Consider the following 22,468-nt stretch of genomic DNA (forward strand, 5'->3'; position numbering starts at 1 on the left):
CTTCTGGATCTCGCTCAGAGGCTGATGTCACAGCGAGCGTTCTGGAGGTCGAGCCGCTGATGAGCCCTCGCCGAGCGTCTGAGAGGTCAGACCACGAGGGGTCATGTGCTTCTGCTTCATGATCACACAATGTATTCCTAAGTTTAGTAGTGAACCAGCAGTGGGCGCTCACTTATGGCAGCATTAGAGACCTTCTCTCACTTAAGACAAAGTGGTTTCTCAAAGCCGAGGCAGCCAACTGGACGGGCTACACCAGCAGAGCGTGGCGATAATTGATGGACACTTGGCGTGCTCCGCGAGCCTGGCGATTTGTAGAATCCATAAAATGAGACGTCGAGGTAATTATCGTTGTCATGATATAGTGGAAGCAGGAATCAGAGAGCTAATCGGACTGGCTGTCAGCTGTAGCGCGCAGATGCTATCGGACCTCTTGTCCGCGGTGATAAAAATTAACGGGGTCATTTTAACAGGTAACAGCTGCTCACAGCTAATTTGTTAAATTATGCGCCGAGGATGCAGGCGCAGGTTGTTCCTCAGTCCTGAGGGAGCGCCGCTCTCTCCCTCTCCCTTTGCCTCCTGAATGAGCTGAGTAATGGAAATCCATATGTAACACATGGAGCTGGTTGGAAATACCAGCGTGAACACAAGGGTTTATGAAGACGTTTCTTGTATTTCACATCAGTCGATATCGATCATGTTCATGGTAAAAGTCACATTGTTTATTAATCTCGGAGCCCGTTGGCTATCGCGTGACAAGGAATAAGCGGGAACTGACAATGCTTTAGGCCTCTGGTGAATACAATAGATATCAAAGACTCTTCCTTATGTGGAGAGATGCAAGAATGGAGTTGGAGTTGAGACACGACCGGACTTTTTCACAAATAGGGATTTCAACAGTGATGTTTCAGGTCAGGATGACAACAGCTACCTGCAAATGACTGCAGATAAATGGAGCGACGCTTGAAAGCTAGTTCAGGCTAGTTCTCGGCGCTGCTCGGATCACGTGACATGCCTCACTCTCCAGAGCCCTCTATGATACACACCCTCCCATCAATCTGGTTAATCTGCAAAGAATTCCCATCTCTCCCTTTGCTTGTCTGTCGATTCAGCCCAGCATCCACCTGTGGTATAGTTGATCATCACCAATATTAATGTTATCATACTTGGGGAAAGTGATGAAGTCAGAGCCAGGACACCAAACTCTAACTTTGTGCTTCAAACATAGGTATTCAAACTGAAAATAAAAAGCTGAAACCCGATGCTTTTCAGTCGGTGTGTTTCCTCTCCACATGGATCAAAGCCTGCTCAGACGTGATTGGTCAAACTGGAAAAGGAGATCTACAGATTCTGTTTATTCACACGCAGAATCTGTTCAGAGATTAAGTGGATTTAAACTCGTCTTTATGAGCAGGAAAAGACAAATACCTGTTAAACAGCAAAACATTTGACTCACCCGATGTGGATCAATACGTTTAATTGTCCTCACTGTGTTTACACACGGCAAAATCATCATATTTATATGTATTGAACCTTCTCACATTGATATTGATGAAGGTTATAAACCTTTATGTAACCAGGGTTCACATGAGAAAGCAGCTTCACACGCTCAAACAGTGACATGTTCCTGACACCGAGGAGAAAATGTCGTCCAATGCTCGAGAGAAATGCATTATGGGATGAAAGCGATCGCTCAGAGTTGTATAGAGCATGTTTGGCCCCAGATTGATTTAATGCCACGAAGTTTCCTCTGCAGCATCGTATCTCTCTGACCTTTCAGAGGGAAAAATCTGATTCTGTAACCTGGCTCCTGCTCGGCTGCCACGTCAGTGCAGTCGCGAGTCCGGCAGTTATAAGTCAATGAAACCAGTCAGTCAGTCACCGGTGAATAAACTAAATCTAAATCCAAACTTAGGTTACATAACCTAAATAACCCAAACTGTTATTTTTGTATATAATTAAATTATGACGTAAATCATAGCGGCTGTTGGCTAAATTTTTTAATTCTTCTATTTTTTCTGCTTGAAGATGCACAATGAACTACAATTTGTTGAAATGTGTTCATTAGAAACACTTGTTGCTACACCAGTAGTTGTGTTGTTCATTTCACCTTTGTTTCGCCTCTCCTTCTGTTTTCTGGGATAAGTTTGAAATTGTTGTTCTCTCTCTCTCTCTCTCTCTCACGAACAAACACACACACTCACACACACAGGCTGCCAGTTGAAAAGCAGCAGACAGCGCCTGTACCTAAAGGCTTGAATATTTCTCACTCTAAACCAAACCTGACAGCTACAGAAAGACTTGTTTCTCAAATTATCATCGGGGGAAATCAAACTGGAGCTTCAGTTTCAGTGACAAACGATAAATCTCCACATCTATCCGCTCATTGTAAATGCATCCACGTCAAAATTCAGTTTTAATTGACTGTTTTTCTTTTTGTATCTTTTTGCCATAATATTTTACTGCTGTAGTAAAGAGTTGTTGGTCGGGCTTTACTATATATTCTGCAGATTTTGATATTCTGTGAGTGGACAAACCTCATTTATTAGCTTCTAAAGGCCATAAATAAAGAATACATTTGCATTTTTTATCAAAGCATCTTTTATTTATAGCCAATGTTGACAACATCCTGACAACAGTTCAATCATTTTACCATCCTCAATTTTTCTAACAGAGTTTCTTTGAATATGGGCTCAATTCCAAAAATAGAGAAAACTAAGAAATGAGAAAGAATAAACCAAATTGTGTTCCCATTATATTTGTCTGACAATAACTCTTATCAAAATGCTTCAAACTTCTGTAACTACAGTATTTTAAAAGAGGATCATTTTGAAATGGGAGCACTATGGGATGCCACTACAACACAATCTAACATTCTAGTAAAATATCCTTGGAATACTTCGATCCTCTCACCTCAGGGTTTCATAGTGAGTCTCTGAATTTCCATTTTGGTTCAACCCTGTGTCGACAGCAGCTTTAAACTTGATGTTTTATTTACAGGACGTAAAAGCTCTTCGTCTCTCACAGCCGGAGCTTCATCCTCATCCTCTCCACCGTTCCACCCTCAGTGATGGGAGCAGATGTCAGAACACAGAGCGGCTCACGGTTTCGAGGCCAAAACCTCCAGTGAGCCTCCGGATATCATCTGACAGAGAAATGTCAGAAACAAAAACAAGCTCTGGCTTCGCACCTGTAGGAAGTTTGAACTCCCGCTGACTTTCTGCTAACCAGGTGAGAAGATATTTTTTTCTTGTTTATTAGTTTCTCTCTGTTGAGGGAATCTCATCCATCTGCTCTGAGCGGTGAATACAGTTGACGACCAGCAGCAGCAAATCACGCTTATTACAGGACTTTGATTCTGTGAATTAATTTATATTCTGTAAACACACATTTGAGAGCACATGGAGGGAAGTGATGAAATGTTAATATTGTCATTTATAATTCATGATGGGGATGATGGGTTCTGATGCTAATATACAGTAAAATAACTGGTGTTTGTGGTTTCTGTTTATTTTTGCAGGATCAACACGAGTCATTAGACATGAGAGATTGTTTTTCAGCTCCAAAGACCTGATGTCTGTTTGTCCTTCACTTTATTCCGGACTGAAACGCCTCAATTACTATTTTGTGGACTGCTATGAAATTCCATCATAATGTGCATGATCCCCAGAGGATGTTCATGCACTGTCCAGATGTCAAAAGCTGCAACATCTGTTGAAAGGATCAAAATCAGTCTCAAGTCCCAGTCAGAGTCAATTTAACTGTGATCCCTTGACTTTGTGTTTTGACTTCTTTGGTTTTTGTCACCTGTAAAAGTTTGAGAGGGATTTGCCATAATTTTAACATTGATATTTTAATACAACTTGTGGGTGAATAAATCAGGTAAAAGGACTTCATGGTACTTGGGGCAGGTGTAATTCACAAGGTTGTGTGGGCACCTGCAGCAGCCGCAGGTTCGATTCTGCCCTTTAGGTAAAATGCCTAAAAATATCTTGTGGGAAATAAAAAACCTTACTGGTACTTAAGTGTAGAATAATTATGGAATATGAAAGTAAACAAGACTCCAGACAACCGGGGAGTGACCGTTTTGAACTTTTGACATTGGTTTTTGCCGAAACTTTGCTCAAACCTGAAGTTTGGTATAAAAAGTGTAAATAAAACTCCTGTTTCTCATCGTGTAATTTAACGGTAAAAGGGGAGAGCAGCTTTGCATGATATCACAGTTCATATACCCGTTTTTCCCAGTGTCATGCAAAATACACCTCAGAGTTTCTTTTATTAACAAACTTTAATTTTGTGCAAGTGGGGGAAATACATATTAACTCTCGACAGGGAATCTGCACCTGCACTCCGGGGATTTATTTTCATGTCTTTCGACTTCACTCTATGATCCGGAAAAGGCATAAGCTGAAAGATCGTTTTGTAGACGTGGAAACGCAGCAGCAGCAGAACACAACTATCGCATGTGAGGAGGAGACCATGAGCCGATGTAGTCGAGTCACATACAGAGGCTGGTGGATCAAACACAGATACTCTTTAATGTTTAATGGGGAGATAAGGTAGTATTTTATTGTAGAGATACATGTTTTAATTTAACGGTGAAAGCTCTGTTGGCTGTAATATCACGTGTTGCCTGTTCCACACTGAATACAGGGAGAACAAGGACGTCAACATCAGTTTTGTTTTTCTCTGTATTAACTTTTACAAAAATACGTATTATTCTCCTTTTCTTTGACTGCATTAGGAACTATTAAGTATTTTTGTACATGAGTTATAAAATGAAGTGTAACTATAAATCAATGGTTGTATAACGAAAATATAAACATTACCCAGCATATGTTTGAAATTATTGATAAAAACTACATATTGAATCCTAGTTTAAGTTGGAGGACATAAATAATGACTTATTTCTGTAGGCACATATATTCTACACAAACTATATAGGAAAGTTTATAGTTTATACTTGGCCATGAACAATCATTTATGTTTCAAACTTTATAACTTTTAAATATTTCTTAAACTCATTTATAATCACCTGCAGCAGGTGTCCACTTTATTTCAACCACACATCAGAGCTCAGTAGAAACTGGCTCTCCATGTTTTTTAGCCATTAGAGTGTAAAAGTAAAAAAATCCATCAGAATATGTGAAACGTATTCACTTATCTTCACGGCTGTCACTCAAACACATGATCCCAGCCAGCAGCCGCTCATTATGCAAAATCAAACAAGGCAGTGGAATTGAGTTTGGTGTCCCAGAGTAACATAAGCAAATACAGCCTGACGACTCATATTGCAGAAGACTTAGGAGTGTGCCCGTGCCTGGATCTCCAGACAACCCAGACAACGGTTTGGGCGACAACAGGCATGAGATACCTTGTCTGCAGAGGGAGCAGAGCAAACAACTTCCTAAGCCTCAAATCCACCAAATATGAGGGAAGAGATGGAAGTGCATTGGTGTGATCCTTAACGGAGATGTCCATCTGCCTGCCTGTGTGTGTGTGTGTGTGTGTGTGTGTGTGTGTGTGTGTGTGTGTGTGTGTGTGTGTGTGTGTGTGTGTGTGTGTGTGTGTGTGTGTGTGTGTGTGTGTGTGTGTGTGTGTCTGTGTTCTCAGATCCTCCACAAAGCAGACGTCAGGAAGTCAGTACTCGCACAGAATCACGTTGCAGCTGGTTTCCTTAGAAACAAAAGTTACTGTTTTTCACCTTGTGCATCAAAAAGAAATGACTTTTGCTGGTAAAACTTTTTCTCCCACCTCTTACATATGGCAACATGTGATTTCTATGGACCCAGGTCACACAGGCCTTTGGCAGCAGATGCCTCTACTGAACTATACTGAGTGTGGTTGCCAGGTGGTGCAACAGTGCCCCCCTGTGGAGCCATCCCGACTCACTTCAGATCGGTGTGTTCCAGTCACCGACCACAAACCAGTCGGTGATGAATGAGATTTTCACAACAAATCAAGAGACTATAATCAGAAACCAAAACTTCGCAGAGGCCAAACGGTCCCTTTAAATTTGATGGTGCTGCACATAACGCTCATAGATATTAGTTCCCTAGATATGGTCCCTTTGTCTGGATCTATAATTCGAAGGGGTCTTTCTTGGCCCAAGTCCCATTCGTCCAGTTTTACAGAAGTTATTTAAATTTTAGCGTAATCCTGTTTTAAAAAAGCAAACAAACCATGAGACGGGTGAAAACAACCCATAGAGGGAATCTGAGATGAAGTAGACTGAATGTGAAACTGTTTCCAAAGGGCTCCACATGTCTTCTCACTGGGCAGTACATCACTTTAAAATATCCAATATCCATAAAGAACACCTCTGAGTGAATAATGAGGGAATTTTGTAACTATTACACCATGAACAGCTTCCCCCCCTCACTCCCACCACTCATACAAATGTGACTTTTACTGCCTCTTTCTGTGAACATGATAAGACAAAGGTCCCGGTGATTTAGGCCTGTTTTGTCACCGAGGTATAAATTCAAGAGGCATAAAATAAATTTACAGTGATTAAAAGTGCCCCGAGTGAGTTCAGCTAAACTTTAATCATCTGAAGGAACACATGCAAGAAAAAAAACTGAAGATTACAGTTTAATCTGTGGTAGAAAAACAGAACTACTGAAGTAGAGAGATACAAATCTTGTTTATTTGTACAAAGAAACATCTTTTGATTATGTTTCAAGGTAAAGGAAGGAAATTCGTGCGTAATGTATTATTTTATCCAGCAGTAATGGGCTCCTAATTATTTTTTATTTTGAGGACTTGGCCTCATCACGCTCCCTCTGCAGTGTTGCTGAATACGTTTTAATAGAGGAGGATATTAAACGGGGAGTTTCTTGAGGAGTGTGTGCAAGAGGTTGCATTTTGGCAATTTGTGCAGCCGCTAATGAGTCTGTTATGACACAGCGTTTCTCTTTCTGTGGCGTTTTGGTGATGTAGTTATTATGGAGTACACAAACCCAGTCAGAGATGGTCGTGTAGGACATAAAGAATATATTTTTAAGCACTTAGAGAAGAATGGAATCCTTGAAATGATCAGGTTTCGTGCACAGATGAGCTGGTGTGCTGCCAAATTCCTCTGCTTCAAACAGAGGGCTGAAGTATTTATAAAATGACTGAATGTTCATTTTGGATTTTTAAAGGATTCACAATGAGACTGGAAATGTCTGCGTTTGGAAGCAGTGACCAATTAAGATCGACCTCTCAGATGTATGATAAGATCTGATCGAACAGCTTGAAGAAATTAAATGATAAGACGCCAACAAAGAATAAGAATATGCGGGAAATTGCTATAGATATAATTCAGATTTTTTTTATGTGCTGATTGAAATTGTTGGATTATTTCATTATGGTAGATAAGATAAATTAGGATTAACAGTGCGGACATGACATAGCAAACTAAGCCCAATGTGTGAGTGAACACAATGATGTCATCAATAATCACGACACTCAAGATAAAGATATTTCTTTTTTAATAGAGATCATTCTCTCTCAATCCATTATAAAATAGCAATTCAGATATTTACATATAAACAAGTGGCTGTTCAAAATTTACATGATATTGGCAAGAGAGCATCACTTATTTGTCTTATTCGACAAATGAATGTGTATGAAAAACTCCCAAATTCTCTCATTGTAAAGTTGGGAACTGATAAATCAACAAATAGCAAACTTACGTATATACAATAATAAAAATCTACCCATAAACACTCTGCTGTTAAACGACAAAAGGTATAAAGTCCGAAAATTATAATTATTATAATTATGTGCGCTACAAATATAGAAAGTTATTGAGTTTGTCCTTAGAAAACTGATGTGTCAAAGTGCAGTCCTCCTGCTTCACCCGACCTGACCTCAGTCATCCAATCAAATATAAAAATGAAGATGCTCCAACTTCACTGAAAAATGTGGGATTTACTTAAAAGGGATTGCGATCTAAAGTATGTTACTGGGATTTCTCTATACTCCATTTCTTAAATTTCATATTATATCACATGAGCTACACAGTGTGGAAACTTTAAATCACTTGCAGATTACACCATACATGATTTTATTAGGTAACATTAACCAATTTCTAATATATTTCCAATGGTACAAACAGAAAATAACTGAATTGAGTTAATATCCTGCCCCGATACATTTTAGCCAGAAGTTACAATAACATTGTACATTTTGATTGGAATTTCTTTGTGTGACATTTATAAAAAAGGCAGGAATATTGGTTTATAGTTCTAATTATTAGTTTTAGAATAAGCATACACACCCAAATCCTCAGTAATATTTCATAAAGTGCACGGTTCATTATTCTTGGATCTTAAATAAATGGCACCAGGATATTAAAAACAGAACGTTGAATTGTCTGCCATCACTTACGAAATGAATGGAAAAAGGCTGTAGGGGGAAAACTAAAAACTCAGTATGGTTGCTTCAGAAATGATCAGCAGGGATGATAAGTAAACATTATTGTAACTGTGCTGGAATCAAATAAAATAATAAAAAAACAATCAGGATTTCCCACAGTGAAAACACCGCAATTCAAATACCAACAGATATTAACACCTTGTGATTACACCATGTGTAACCGTGTGGGATTAAACTGCTGCACGCAGATGATATACATTATTATTTCGGTTTCCAATCAAGCAAAGACACACACAAAAAAAAGCAAACAACAAAATAAAGAATGCATCCGACAAATCTGGAACGAGCTGATGGAGAGATGAAGTTACATGAGCTGAACGACAGTCTAATTCATATGGCTTCATTTGAACAAGGCAACTCAGCAAAGGACATGAGGGGTCAAAGTAAGTCCGTGTGAAACGATCCACAAGCAATAAAACTGCAAAAAAAATAAAAAATACAAGGTATAAACGTGAGATAAATTAAAACCTCTGTTTATTTACTTTTTTTTTTAACAGAGTGTTTATGTCGTCGTGGTCGAGAAAGTTTGAATTACTGCAGCTTTGTGATATCAGGCTGCAGATGAATGTTGCACGTTAATCTCAGTGACACTGACAAGGCTTTCAAATCTGAAGAGCTCAGTTCGGTAAAATACTTTTTTCTCCTGCTGTGCAGCGTGAGGCAGTGCATGAGGGAAGAGCGGCTGAGTGCAACTGGTCTCTGAAGAGCAAAGCGAGCTGAGAGGCTCCCGCTGAAATCAGGGCCAAGTTTCAATATTTGCTCCATCGCTGTGCTGAAAACACAAAAGGGCTGAGAGCTGAAGAGGCTTTTGAAAGCAGACGTCTCCTCGGCGTTCCAGATAATTCACTTCCCACAAACACGCGTCTCCATATTCTGCGGAGTGATCACAGTACCAGCAGAGAGGGTCTGAGCTGACAGTCAACTCTGCCGCCTTAATGCCACTGAGTTCGACTCGTCACTCTAATGCGGGTGCTATTTGAGGAAGCCTTTATAGAGTAGGTGTGAGTGACTGGTCCCTCTTTCATTCTCCAGGCAGAAGAGCAGGTCCCTGAGGTTGACTCTGGTGATACGCTGTCGCATAAACTGTCTGGAGCCGCCTCCACCGGAGCCCGCGGGCTGGCAGGGCCCTGACCCGGAGCCCTGGGAGGTGGAAATGGAGCAAACACAAGTTTAATGAGCTCTTTTGTGAATTTGAAAAAAAAAAAAAAAAAAAAAACCTGTCTGCATTAAATGCTTCCATGTTCCTCACCTCTGCACTGGCACCTCGAACAGGAGAGTACATCTTTTGTTTTTTCCTTGGGCCGATGGCTGCCAGCGCCGTGAGGTTGGCTTCTCTCTGACGGATCTGAGCCAGCTCCTGCTGCTGCATCTGGAGGAAGAATCGCACTCGGATCAGTCGCACAGTCCAACTCATCAGAATACAATCATATACGATCACTTACGGTAGCATATATTTACCTCTTTGGCCTTTTGTTTCAGTCTCAGCTGCTCGGGGTCCTCTTGTCGTGACCGAGACTGCGGCGATGCAGAGGACATGTTAATATTTCAAGATGGATATGTTCAATTTATTCAATCAATTGTTTTATTCATCCGCTCACTCATCGTTAGCATATCTGCTGTCTCGCAGCCGAGCAAAATGTATATTAATGACACTGACCTGAGATCACTCACTCGCCTTCTCTAAGCAGTTATGACAGAATCGTATAGAGCTGCTATAGATAGAATCTTACCTTGGCAGCCTTCAAGAGGATCTCTCTCTCCTGCTCCTCCTTCCTCTGCTTCTCCACCTGATCCAGCTGCTCGAAGTACCGGAGCTGGGTTCGCACGTCGCTGACTTGCACGTGCCGCTCATCCTCCTGAAGGTTAGATTTATATAAAGATACAGCGAGGAAGAACAGAAAGACCCGATATGAGAAGCTGAAGCAGAGTAAATGGCAACTCTCACTTAAAATAGATGGTAATCAACCGTCACCTTGAAAGTGACGTTCTTCTGCTGCGCCACGAGGGACACCTTCTCCAGCAGGCTCTGCAGTCGCTGCTGCGTAGCATGGGAGATGAAGTTGATCACATCTGAGCCCAACTCGCTGACACCAAACTTCTTAGCTGTCAAAATGAGATGGGGGGGGGGGAGGGGGGTGGATTAAGATTTGAGCAGAATGAGCCAGAATCACCCTTTAACACCAAGTAACGAGCCGCACGTGCTCTCCTCGGTTTGTGTGTCTCACCGATCTCGAGAGCTCTCCGGGTGAGAGGAGCGGTGGAGAGGAAGGCCTCGTCCTTGCAGGAGCGAGTCACCGTGCCAACAAGGTCAGAGTTGGTTGCTAAGATACGGGCACTCTCCTCCGACAAGTTGACTCCTGCCATGGAGGCCACGTCGTTGATATCATCATCATCCCTGGAAGAGAACAGAAAGTGATGCGATGAGCAGCAACACGAGCAAGAGGCTTAAAACTGATATCTCTTTTTTCATCTGTGAGCATTTGTTATTAATAATCAATGCTGAAAGGATCAATAGAGCTCATATATAAAAGCAAAACGTAAATATTTAAGCTATTCCTGAAGCCACTATACTTTGCTTTCCAAAAATCAAAGCCTGGTGCTCCCAAGTCCTAGTTGAAGAATTACATTGGACAGAGAATAATATTTAAAGAAATCGAGATCAATGTAATAAAGAAAGAAAGACTGGATTAATTTAAGACCATCTCATTTCTCTAAAGATCTTAGAATCACATAAAACAGTGCGGACATATTTGTTACAACACGCGAGTAAATCTCTGCTGCACATCCCGTGGTTCATAAACAACAGAAAGCAAATAACAGCAGGCGTCTGGTGAGAAGAGTAATTGAAAGAATACATCTTTCAGACACATGCAGCAGTTAACTCTGATTTGTCTCGGCAGATTTAAACTGTCTGTGCCGACGCGTCCTACTTCCTCGCCAGTATATCCAAACACGCAGTTTAAGGAAATCACTCTTTGTTTGTTTTATCACAACTATGATTCTGCAGTTTGATCAGGCAACCAGTTAAAACAAGGCAGAGCCGAAACTATCACATTGCACAGCCCCATATTTGTCCGACAGTATAAACCCGTCTTTGAGCTACACCTGTACAATCTAATGTACATATTATTGTCTGCTGACTCATTTCTACTCATTGAAGCTTGAATCTATCTTTGTAAAAGCAGAGATAGTTAGTTCACTTGGTCTCGACAGTGAGGAGTAACGACCATGATGTATTACACAAAACCACTGATGCTTACGAGGTCATTAATTCACGTAATTACTTCATTAATTAGCAAATGTGTCAACAAACACAAGGGTGGTCAAATAGAGACAAACACAAGGACAATAAACCGGCGCGCTTGAATCAAAGAGTTTTAAAGTCTATGTCTGACTCATTTACATCACACAATAGCCTACTTAAGTATTTACAGCTGCACTGTTGAATGAGCGATAAATTTGGGGTGCATTTAAAAGTCTGGTTCGACACTGGTGAGTTCATGTTCCAATAAATAAAATCTGAAAGCATAGAAGCGTATGGTCCTGATTTAAAGCAGAATGTCTCTGTCTGACTTCTGGTAAATCAATACGCCGCAATTTTTAATTAAACCACTAATTGTTTGGGCGATAAAATGTCAGCAAGTAGAGGGAAAAAAATTCAGATTTTTAACGATTATTTTTGCATCACGTAAGTAAGTCAAGCTGCAAATCTTCTGTGAGCTGGAAGTGGTGAATTAATTAAAATGACTTCATAATAACTGAAAAACTTCAACGCTTACTTTTCTGTTGCATGGTAAACTAATAAATTAATTATTCCAGGTATAAGTCACAAGTTTTGATTGATTAACCACTGTTCCAACATCAAATATATGAAAAAGAACATTAAGCCTTTTCTCAATTGCTTTTAAGGATGTAAGATAGTGAAAATATGATACTGGAGACCAATGTTTATTCATCATTTAGCTGAACGTGTGACAAACCTGAAGGCTCCTCCTCCTGCTTCCATCAGCTTGTTCCTCTGAGCGGCAGTGAGAAGGCTCTGACTGACCACCTGCACTCCTTTGGCCCCCGGGACATACATGTGCCTCACAGCCGGAACTAACACAGACAGAGGAACGGTCAAATTATTGCTGCTGTGAGTAAGAAAATGTAGTTGCAGTTAAAATTGTTTTAAAAACATGCACTGTAACATGAATAGAATAATTATTTCAGATTTTGTATTTGACATCTTTGTCTAAGGATTTTGTCCTGCAGTTACAGACAGTACCCACATGGTGGCAGCCCTACTGAATGGAACATAGTTAATGGGTGAATCAAAGTATTTTTTGGGTGTTGTTCAGTGACTTTAATTAACTTGTTTAGCATCTAAATCTCACCACCGATTCTCACTGGAGACTGGATGATACGTCAAATAAAGAAAATAGTGCTCACATTCATTGGCACTGATTTTACATCCCCAAGGAAGAAATAAAAAAAGAGTAAGAGAGTGTCACACCTGTCTGCAGCTGTTTGACGACCTGCGGCTGGCCCACAATGATGCGGCTGTGAGGCTGACCTCGGAGTGTTACCATGGGAGACTGAGCCACTGTCACCTGTGGCCTCACTATAGTCCCCTGTTGCTGTGGCGAGACACAAGAACAAAAACAGAAGTATAAACTTTTACACTTTGTTTACTATTTGCGTGCCCATCACTGAATTCAGATACTAAACAGACATATTACCAGTCCTGGTTTGCTGTGAGTTGTCTGAGTGAGGCTGACGACTGTGTTTTTGCTCGCGGTGGAGCTGGTGGCTGCAGTGGTGGCGGTGGAGAGTGGAGGTCGCAGCACCACAGCGGTGAGGGCCTTGGAGGCTGTGGCAGCCTGAGTGCTGGGCTGCGGCAGCAGGCTCTGCCGAATGAAGGCCTCCGAGTCTGGGGTCAACTGACGCAGTGCAGGGAGACTTCTCTGCAGGAGGACAGAGGACAGACGGATTAAATAAACAGGAGTAATGGATTTTTACATGTATTCTATTTATTTGACTTTTTACTGTAGATACTTTTGCATTGGCACAATAATATTACAATTTCCAAATTTGTGATGAGACAAATTACTACTGTCTGTATAAATGATCTGCCATGTCTAACATCAAGTTTCTTTCATTCTTGTTCTGGGAAACAAGACTCATCAATTTTTGATGTGGGTTTATTTGCTTTCTTCTAGGATTTAATGGTACCTTTTAGGATTTTAAGATTATTTTGTTTGTGGATTAGTTATTTATTTTTTTATTGATCCTTTTTTACGTATGTTTTTTTCATGACATCCTGTGACCATGTTGGAAATATGTGTTTTTATCTAAAAATCTATCAATCAATAAACCATTGCATCGTTTTGTTACTTTATCTGTTTGCACATTGCCTTGGATATGAGAAATTAGACAGACTTTGTACTAGGGAGCTGAAAGAAGAGTCTGTTTAACATCCAGTTTAATGGATTCAAACATTCAGCTCCTCCAGGTAATGTATAGAAAGGTTCAGGGTTGAAATGCATGTGTGAATGCAGCTTTTGTCTGTCACGCAGGGCACAGCCTTCAAGTGCAGGTGAACTGATGAAAAGAGGACTAGAAGCATAAAATGCCATACCAGCTATTCTATCTGCGAGTGTGTTGTTGATCTCACCTTCAGGAAAGGCACAAGGTACGGCTGTGGCGACGAGTTCAGCTCTTTGTATAATCTACTGGTGAAATCATCAGGCTCTATCTTTGCTTCCTGTTGTACAATAGAAGGAGAAGATGAATTAGAACAGAAACGAGTTTGAAGGTTAAGGAAAAACAGACCAAAGGAATAACGAGAGAGGATGAGCAACACACCCATGTGCTCAGGTGGGGGCAAGTGCATTTGCTTTATAAACAAAATGGGTGCAGGAAAGGGGAATAAGTCGTAGGGCCCACAGATGGTGAGAGAAAGCGATGAAGGATATGATGAGAAAAAGGGAGAAAAACTCTACCAGCAGTTGTTTGACCAGCTCCTTGACGCTGGCTGTGGTCTCAGAGGACTGTTTCCCACTGGACGCCAGTTTGATCAGCGTGGACAAAAAGTTCCTACACTTCTTCACATTCTCAAGTGTCTCCTGCAAAACACACAAACAAACTGAATTTTTCTTAAAACACACACACACATACACTTAATTTACAGTAGAAATATAGAGCACAACACAAAACACTAGAAAATTACAATCTGTGTGGTTAATTATTCAATTTTCGAGGTTAGTACTTCTCTCTTACAGCTGTGATAGCAATTGGAGTGGAGGCCCCAGGGGCCCTGAGGGGCCCGGCCCTCTGTGTCACAGGTGTGGCTGCAGATCCAGGCTGTACAGTGGTGGACGTTCCTAGCGGCTGACCCGGAGTGGCGGCCGTTCCTCCCAACATGATGGTGTTCTGTTTGAGTCAGTGAATATGCAGCCATGAGATGAGACTCAGGAAAACGACAAGGTCAGAATAACATGTCCGTCAATTTTATTCTTACAGGAAAGACATAGAGGTTTGTCTTTTGTATACAACATCCAGTCCCTGGAGCTTTACAGTTCTCCTCTTCCATCGCTACATTACAATAGAGCTCCCAACAACAATGGGATGTGCAAATCAGACAATGAAAACTAATGATGTTTCAGTGAAAAGTGTATAAACCTTTAAAAAGGAATTTCCATGGCAACGAAGAGAAAGATTTATTGAACCAGTAAGCAGACAAAAAGGCCAGATCTTCAAGCCTTGACATAAAGCTGAGCCTTTCAATGCAGTTGTTTGGCAAAACAAGTTGATAATCGAGCAACACATATATATTTTTTAATCACGCATTCCAATTCGTTTCGGAGATCTATCTAGCTTGTTCAAGAAAAATCCATTAATCCTCCATCAAACGGTAAAAAGAGTAATAACACTTTTTAATTCTAGGTTACTAGTTGAGTTGTGATGAGGTCATGAGGACCACGCCATGTCTAGACTGATGTGGGCAGCAGAGGGCAGGGGAGCAATTATGATGTTGTTGCCAAAAGTGCAGCATAAAGCCAATCAGCAGGATATCTCAGGTTTGCTTTAACTTTGGTGCTTGCTGCCTTTATATTCTACACAGGTGATTACATAGTGGCGGCTTTACCTGCAGTACGGGCGGCCTCTGCAGTTTGGTGGTGGGCGTCACAGTGGTCTGGGCTGTGGCACCTTGTTTAATGATAGTGGTGGGGGCCACGGAACGAGTCAGCAGCGACGCCGCGCCTGGAGCCTGGAGAACAGCAGGAGATATGAGAGTAGGTGTCGTACATGACAATTTAAATAACAGTGCACTACTTAGGATTTATCTTTTTACATAATTGCATTTTATATATGCTGTATTTCACTTCAGTAGCAAATAAATTACTCTGGGTTTTTTTCAGTCAATTATTTGACGCAGGTGTAGCAATTTTACCAACGAGTTATCTTTTTTTATGATTTCTTTCAGTTCCTTAACTCACTTTAACGTTGGATGCAGAACTCCACGTATGCTAAATAAAGCCTGTTCATTTTGATTGCTCCTTTAACGTTCAGCCAGAGCGTGCATGTGAAACCATCTGTCAAAATATAATGAAATCAGACTGCAGACTGAAGTGAAATGCATCAAATGAACCAGGCGCCTTTGTTTACTAGCACAAGAAAAACTCATTTGGTTGATTTTTGTTTTCTATCCGACAGTAAAATTGCACATGATGCAACAAAGTGTGTCTAAATTATGACATTGAAACATTTGCAGGGTGACAACTCAAAGTGTGTTCGTTATTGTGACTGTGAATATTGTTACTATGATGGGAGGCTTTAATGATACCTAAACTCAGGATATCGGTTACGCCAGAGAACAGATCTAAATGATGATGATTAGTACGATCATTTCCAAACTAAAAGAGAAGATATTTCTACACTTACATTCTTTTAAGGTTCCTGTTTCAGGATTATGACTTACATACATTCTGATCCAGTGAATCAGATCAGTGCATCACTACCGAACGGGTATGAGTCACATGTTGTGTTTGTGACCATGTGTTCAGCTGTTACCTGTAGAGAAGTGAGCTGGACCGGTGGAGTGCTTGTGGGGGCCGCAGGTCGTGGCGTCATGGCGCTTTGGGACTGCGACTGAGCCTGCATCTGAGCCAAGGTCTGCTGGTGAATCATCAGCAGCTGTCCACTCTCACTGCGAACCAGGACCATGCCTGCAGGAGGCAAAAGTCAGGGGGGTTAAGATGGTCTGATCAGTCTTATCAATATACTGTATGAGCATATGGAAGAAGTTTCTGACATGTGGTCGTATGAATTATTCATCTGTAGGTGTATTGATGCATTACCCCTGATCATATTTACAGAGCGTTGAAGAAGTTGCAGAGTTGCAGGAGGAAACACATGTCTTTAAAAGTTGTTGTTTAATGATGTTGTGCGTTGTGTTCTGTTTAAGTCAGACCAGTCATCCTCTGGTTGGGACAGCTCTATACACTGGTCTCCAAAAAAGAGCTGATTTCCATTCACAAACATTAATACTTCCTTATACCAAATATTTTTGCAGTAAATAGCTGTTCATATGAGAAGAGTTTGATGTTGTCTCTGACAAGACAAAGTTGTAATAATGAATGTATTGCAGGGCTCTTAATCAAGTCTGCAATTAGTACTTTGAACATTTCTATCTAATCAGCTGCTTGTGGCCCTAGAAGACAATCAGATTATTCTATAACGATATCTCATTATGTTGTTGCTGCTTGCAGCCTAAAGAGTCAATCCTGTCTAACTTGTTGGAGAAAACCATTAATCCTCTTAAAGTGGTTTTCACTTTAGCTCTAGGAAGCTGGATGTTTTGGATATTTGGGGCATTTTCTCACCTGTGCATTTAACCCTAAAATCATTACTACTCCTTTCTCCTCCAGGATTTAGGAGAGCTGTGAGCAGCAGGCAGACTATGATGGACAAACATGTGCACGTTTGTAGAGTTGTTAACTCTTTTACAGAGGCAGTGCCAGACCGGCAAGCAACATTTGTGGGCAACATGTGTCGACGCAGGACCAACTGAGACACTGAGAAAACGGGAAATCATGTGACTGGGTACATTTTGATGATGTCATGAGGACCACGATACATCTAGACTGCTGTGGGCAGGAGAGGGCAGGGGAGGAGTTATGATGTTGATGCCGGGGGTCTCTGTGTCACAGGGGATGTAGAGCTGGCTCCTATATACTTCTCCTTTCTCCTCCAGGATTTAGGAGAGTTGCAGAGCTGTGAGCAGCAGTGACGCAACAGTTGTGAGCTTCATGAGTGGAGGCAGGTAAAGCTGAGGAGACACTGAGTTTAGATAAAGGGGGAAACCATGTGACTGGTTGAGTTCTGATGAGGTCAAGACCACCACACCATGTCTGGACTGCTGTGGACAGGGGAAGTAGTAATGATGTTGATACCAGTGGACTGTGTGTGTCAAGTAGAAATAATAAATCCTGTCTAACCTGTTGGACAAAACCATTCATGCCATTAAGGTGGTGACTACTTTACCTGGAGGGAGCTGGATGTTTTGGATGTTTGGGGCATTTGCCTGGGGCTGAGTGAGTCGAGGGGCCAGCGCCTGGGGAGCAATGGCTCGCACGACCCCTTGAGTAGGAGCGGAGGCTATCTGCACCGAGGTCCTCGGGTTCTGCAGAACCGTCGGGCCCCTCACGATCGAGCCCGTCGTGGCAGCTGAAGTCTGCATCACCATCTTTGTGGAGTCCCACTTGTTGACAACACATCCGGCCGCTGCTGGCCCAGCTGGAGCGGGGGTCCCTCCGCTGGGAGTTTGCATAGGCGGCCTCACAAGCGTGACCGTGGGGGCAGTTTTCACGACGGGCTGAGGGGGGATCACCGGGGAGGGCAAGGGGGAAGGAGTAGTCCGGATAATGGCACCGGATGCCGCAGAGACAGGTCCGTTGTTGACACGTGTGACAGCTGCCTGCGGGCTGCTGGCGGGGATCTGACACTTCACCACCACGGAGCCTCCATTCAGAGATTCAACACCAGCAGCTGCAGGTTTCCCATCTGGAGGAGGAGAGGAGACCCCGACGCCTCCGCTGGCCGCCGCCGCCGAGGTGGGCTGGCTCTGCGCGGGGGTCCCGCTCGGTCCCGCCGGTGATGGGGTCCCATCCATGCTCGAAAACGTGGGACCCCCCTTTGCTCCGCCCGTCACAACTCCACGCACTCCTGTTCCCGGGGAAGGGGAGGGGGGTGTCCAAAACAACTCGGGAAACAAGTTAGCTCCAGCAACCAAAAACAAAAACAAGCTAACGTGAAGCTAACCGGAGCGGGCAGAGATCTCCTCCGCTTCAGAGAGTTCCAGTTGAGAAAGTCCCATCTCCCGCCGCCATGGGGCTTCACTCTCTACCTACAGCCGAGTTGAGGACTCGTTTCTCCCGCAGACTGGACCCTGACTGCCCGGTGGAGGTGACGGGCTCCCGCTAGCTCGCTCGCTACTTTTCCGCGCAGCTCTCCGCCGAGTAAACACATCAGCCAGTGACTCGCAGCCCGCCGCCATCTTTGACCCCCGGCTACGCTCGGCTCCAGCGGACGCGGGCGCCGATTGGCTGCGGCCTCCGTGACGCTGCTCCGTGGGCTGCTGTGATTGGTTCGTGCAGGGAGATAGATCCTGCAGTGTGGGGGAGAACCAGGGGGAAACAGAGCTTCTCGTCTCAGAGCTGCTGCACCTGATGGGACTTCATCCCTCTGAGGAAACTCTCTGACAAACTTTCTGCTCAGTACAACATGTCCCTGCTGAGCTGCACACAGAGTCCAAGCATCAAGCATTCACTGACTGGATCCCAGAGGACTCAAAATGGCTGCTTCCTTGCTATCTTCTCCAGACAAGCATCAGAATCAGATCTATTGCAGAGCAGGTTTACACATACAAGGAATTGGCTGCGGTGCAAGTGTAAATGTATAAAAAATACTATAAGCACCAGGGGAATGATTGTGTAATAAGTTTAAGTCAACACAAGAGACATGTGCAAAGTAAAGATCCTCACCTCTGTCAAAAGGAGAACTCTCCAAACTATGAGCCCTATAGTTTCTGTCCACACCAGAACTCTGACTCCTACTGCAATAACTGTGAATTAATTTGTCTGCACATCTTATATTTATATTGATATATTCTAATCATGTTCCTTCTTATACCTTTGCAAACAACTACTGCAATTTCGCACACTTGCCTCTTTTTGTCATCTTTTGTATTTAGTCTTTTGTCCTTCGTTCTATGTAAAGTGATGACATGTTGCTGTAACAAAGCAATTTCCCAATTTTGGATCAATAGAGTACATCTATCTATTTATCTATCTATCTATCCATCCATCTGTCCATATATCTATATCCATCTATCTATTTATCCATCTATCTATCTACCTATCTATATATCTATTTACCTATCTATCTATCTATCTATCTATCTATCTATCTATCTATCTATCTATCTATCTATCTATCTATCTATCTATCTATCTATCTATCTATCTATCTATCTATCTATCTATCTATCTATCTATCTATCTATCTATCTATCTATTTATCTATCTATCTATCTATCTATCTATCTATCTATCTATCTATCTATCTATCTATCTATCTATATATCTATCTATCTATCTATCTATCTATTTATATAAAGTGTTTCTGAAGAATCGAAACTAAATTGGGCCAAATAATCCGGATCAGCAGTGAAAGTGATAGTAGATTGGTGCATGACGTCACTCTGCCAGGTGCGTCCCAGCCAATTTGTGGGCGTGGTTTCAGGTCACGTGTGCACACCTATAAATGCTTCCTGGTTGGAGCCGTGGTGTGGACGCTGTCACACCATGTGAGGTGTGGAGAAGGTTTGCACGCAGCAGTCCTGAGCATCCTGCAGCCATGAGTTTAGACAAGCCGTACATAGGCTGTAAAATAGGTTTAATCTCAAGAGCACAGAATCGTTACGAGGGGATTCTGTACACGATCGATAAAGTCAACTCCACAGTGGTGCTGGCTAAAGGTGAGTGGTGGCGGGCCTGACTCATTCAACATGGCTGTACCTTTGCACACTTGTCTCAAACGTTGTCTTTTAACTAGTCAAGTGCTTGGGAACGGAGGGACGACTCACTGACAGACCAACGCCGCCCAAAGATGATGTTTACGAGTACATCACTTTTCGGGGAAGCGATATTAAGGACATATCTCTGTGTGAACTTCCAAGATCCCATCACAGCCTGCCTCCAGACCCTGCGATAATACAGGTATACCAGAGCAGCATGGCTCACAGCCCACACAGTGCGATAACGTTGAAGTGGAAACCGTATATTAAGATTCATAAAATGTGAGTTTAATAGTGTTAACCTCTTTTAATCAGTCATCCAGTGCAGGTTCTTCAGGCATCTGCTCAGCTCTTGGACCATTTAGTCCCATGAGGATGCCCGCCTACAACCAGCTTGCTGCCGGCTCTCTGCTTAATCAACAGTATGCTGCAGCTCTTGGCCTTGGTAAGTCAAAGAGTAGAAATTCGTTGTAAACCGTTAACCCTACTTCTTTAGTTTGGCTCACATCCCGATATGCAACTTGTTTAAACACTGGGCTATTTTACTATGTTGTCCATACAGGGCCTGTGCTTCCTGGCTTGCATGTCAGAAGGGGCCCCATGGTGGAAAAGTCTGTTCAAACCCTCCAAGTAGACAGATATAGGCAGAGGGGAGGCTTGTCTGCATCCCAGGAGCAGGAGCAGGGGTGGGACAGGAGGTGGCCCCAAAGGACCAGAGGAGAGGGGTCCAAAACCTCACGGGTCTCTGGAGCCACTTGTAAGCATGCAGGATTGCAATGATAAAAGCCTAAATGTGTTTAATATAACTTAATGGTCTGGAAAAATGTGGAGAGTGCACTCCAGACAATCTTCTATTTTTTTTTTATATAAGCAAAGTTCAGCCTAGCTGTGCCCAAACCTCAACAGGACGCTCGGCTACAGAATGATGAAAACAGGCCACCATCCCAAAGAAGACAAGGTAATTATTAATGTACATGTTGGTGAAGGTGTAAAAAACCTGAATTTCCTATTAAGAATGATTTTTAAAGAATTATTAATTGCAGGACCTCGGAGGCGCAGGAACTCCAGTCGCGGACAGTTGATGGCGGCGAATATACCATCTCCCACTCTGAAGTTTGACACAGACTTTGATTTTGATTCCTCAAATGCACAGTTTATTAAGGAGCTGAAGGGGCAGGGCAGGATGAATGTGAAAGGTTGGTTCAATGCAAACGACTGCATCTATTTTCATCTCCTGCGTGTGATTGTGTACAATCGTTCAAAATAACATAAATTGTATAGAGGCTTAGCAGCAGATTTGGTCAACGTAGTGACGGTTACAGCAGTTTTGCATATGGCCTCCAGGGTAGATGACATGAGTTTCTGTCTGCAGATGGACATCAGGTAGAAGAGAAGGAAAAGGAAGAATTGCTCTCAGCAGCAGAGTATGATCATTTTGGACCAAAATGCTACTACGACAAAGCAAAGTCCTTTTTTGACAACATCTCATCTGATAATATGTTCAGGTAAACTCCTGGCTTCTCTTTTTTTTATCCTAACACAAGTTGGGTCTGTTGGTAGATCTATAGTTTTGTGCATCTTTTTGCCGTTAACCTGTTTCAGACTAACTTGGGCAGAGGAGCGGAAGCGCAATCTGGAGACGTTCGGGGTCCCTGGATGGTTCCTGAGGGGCCGTGGCTTCAGAGGTGGATACACTGGACCAAGAGGCCGGGGCACTGCTCCACCTCCTTACAGAAGCAGGAGTGGACAGATGTAAAGGCCAGTGTTTGATACCAGGGCAGTAAAGCAAAATCATCCTCCTATAAATATTTATCTGTGTATAACTACTGGGGCTGCTGCCACGTACCTGTCTTTGCGTGTTTTGTCATGATGAGCAGTTCTGTTAACACTGTATGAAAAATGATCTTTTGTTTTTCCACCTTAGTCAGTTATCCTCAATTTGCATTACAAAGATTTATTTTCATCTGTCTCCAGTTTGAATATGGA

At 42.4% G+C, this 22,468-nt stretch overlaps 2 protein-coding genes across 2 annotated transcripts; one reads left to right on the forward strand and one right to left on the reverse strand.

Moving 5' to 3' along the window:
* Nucleotides 1-7,502: 7,502 nt before the first annotated feature.
* taf4a (TAF4A RNA polymerase II, TATA box binding protein (TBP)-associated factor) lies at nucleotides 7,503-18,806 on the reverse strand. Its single transcript, XM_061074445.1, has 15 exons — nucleotides 17,950-18,806; nucleotides 16,477-16,631; nucleotides 15,551-15,673; nucleotides 14,683-14,835; nucleotides 14,406-14,528; nucleotides 14,078-14,167; nucleotides 13,143-13,367; nucleotides 12,917-13,040; nucleotides 12,402-12,519; nucleotides 10,647-10,816; nucleotides 10,394-10,524; nucleotides 10,152-10,277; nucleotides 9,880-9,936; nucleotides 9,671-9,790; nucleotides 7,503-9,561 (listed from the first exon to the last, which is right to left on the reverse strand). Exons 1-15 carry the CDS (start codon nucleotides 18,575-18,577, stop codon nucleotides 9,394-9,396), a joined length of 2,511 nt encoding a protein of 836 aa, XP_060930428.1. The 5' UTR covers nucleotides 18,578-18,806; the 3' UTR covers nucleotides 7,503-9,393.
* A 1,516-nt stretch (nucleotides 18,807-20,322) lies between these two features.
* LOC133004899 (protein LSM14 homolog B-like) lies at nucleotides 20,323-22,373 on the forward strand. The gene is made up of 8 exons (XM_061074454.1): nucleotides 20,323-20,443; nucleotides 20,521-20,684; nucleotides 20,798-20,927; nucleotides 21,045-21,239; nucleotides 21,354-21,440; nucleotides 21,526-21,678; nucleotides 21,855-21,986; nucleotides 22,078-22,373. Exons 1-8 carry the CDS (start codon nucleotides 20,323-20,325, stop codon nucleotides 22,236-22,238), a joined length of 1,143 nt encoding a protein of 380 aa, XP_060930437.1. The 3' UTR covers nucleotides 22,239-22,373.
* The last annotated feature ends 95 nt before the right edge of the window (nucleotides 22,374-22,468 follow it).

Source organism: Limanda limanda, chromosome 7 (assembly GCF_963576545.1).
Source record: "Limanda limanda chromosome 7, fLimLim1.1, whole genome shotgun sequence".
In the NCBI taxonomy this organism is placed as follows: Eukaryota; Metazoa; Chordata; class Actinopteri; order Pleuronectiformes; family Pleuronectidae; genus Limanda; species Limanda limanda.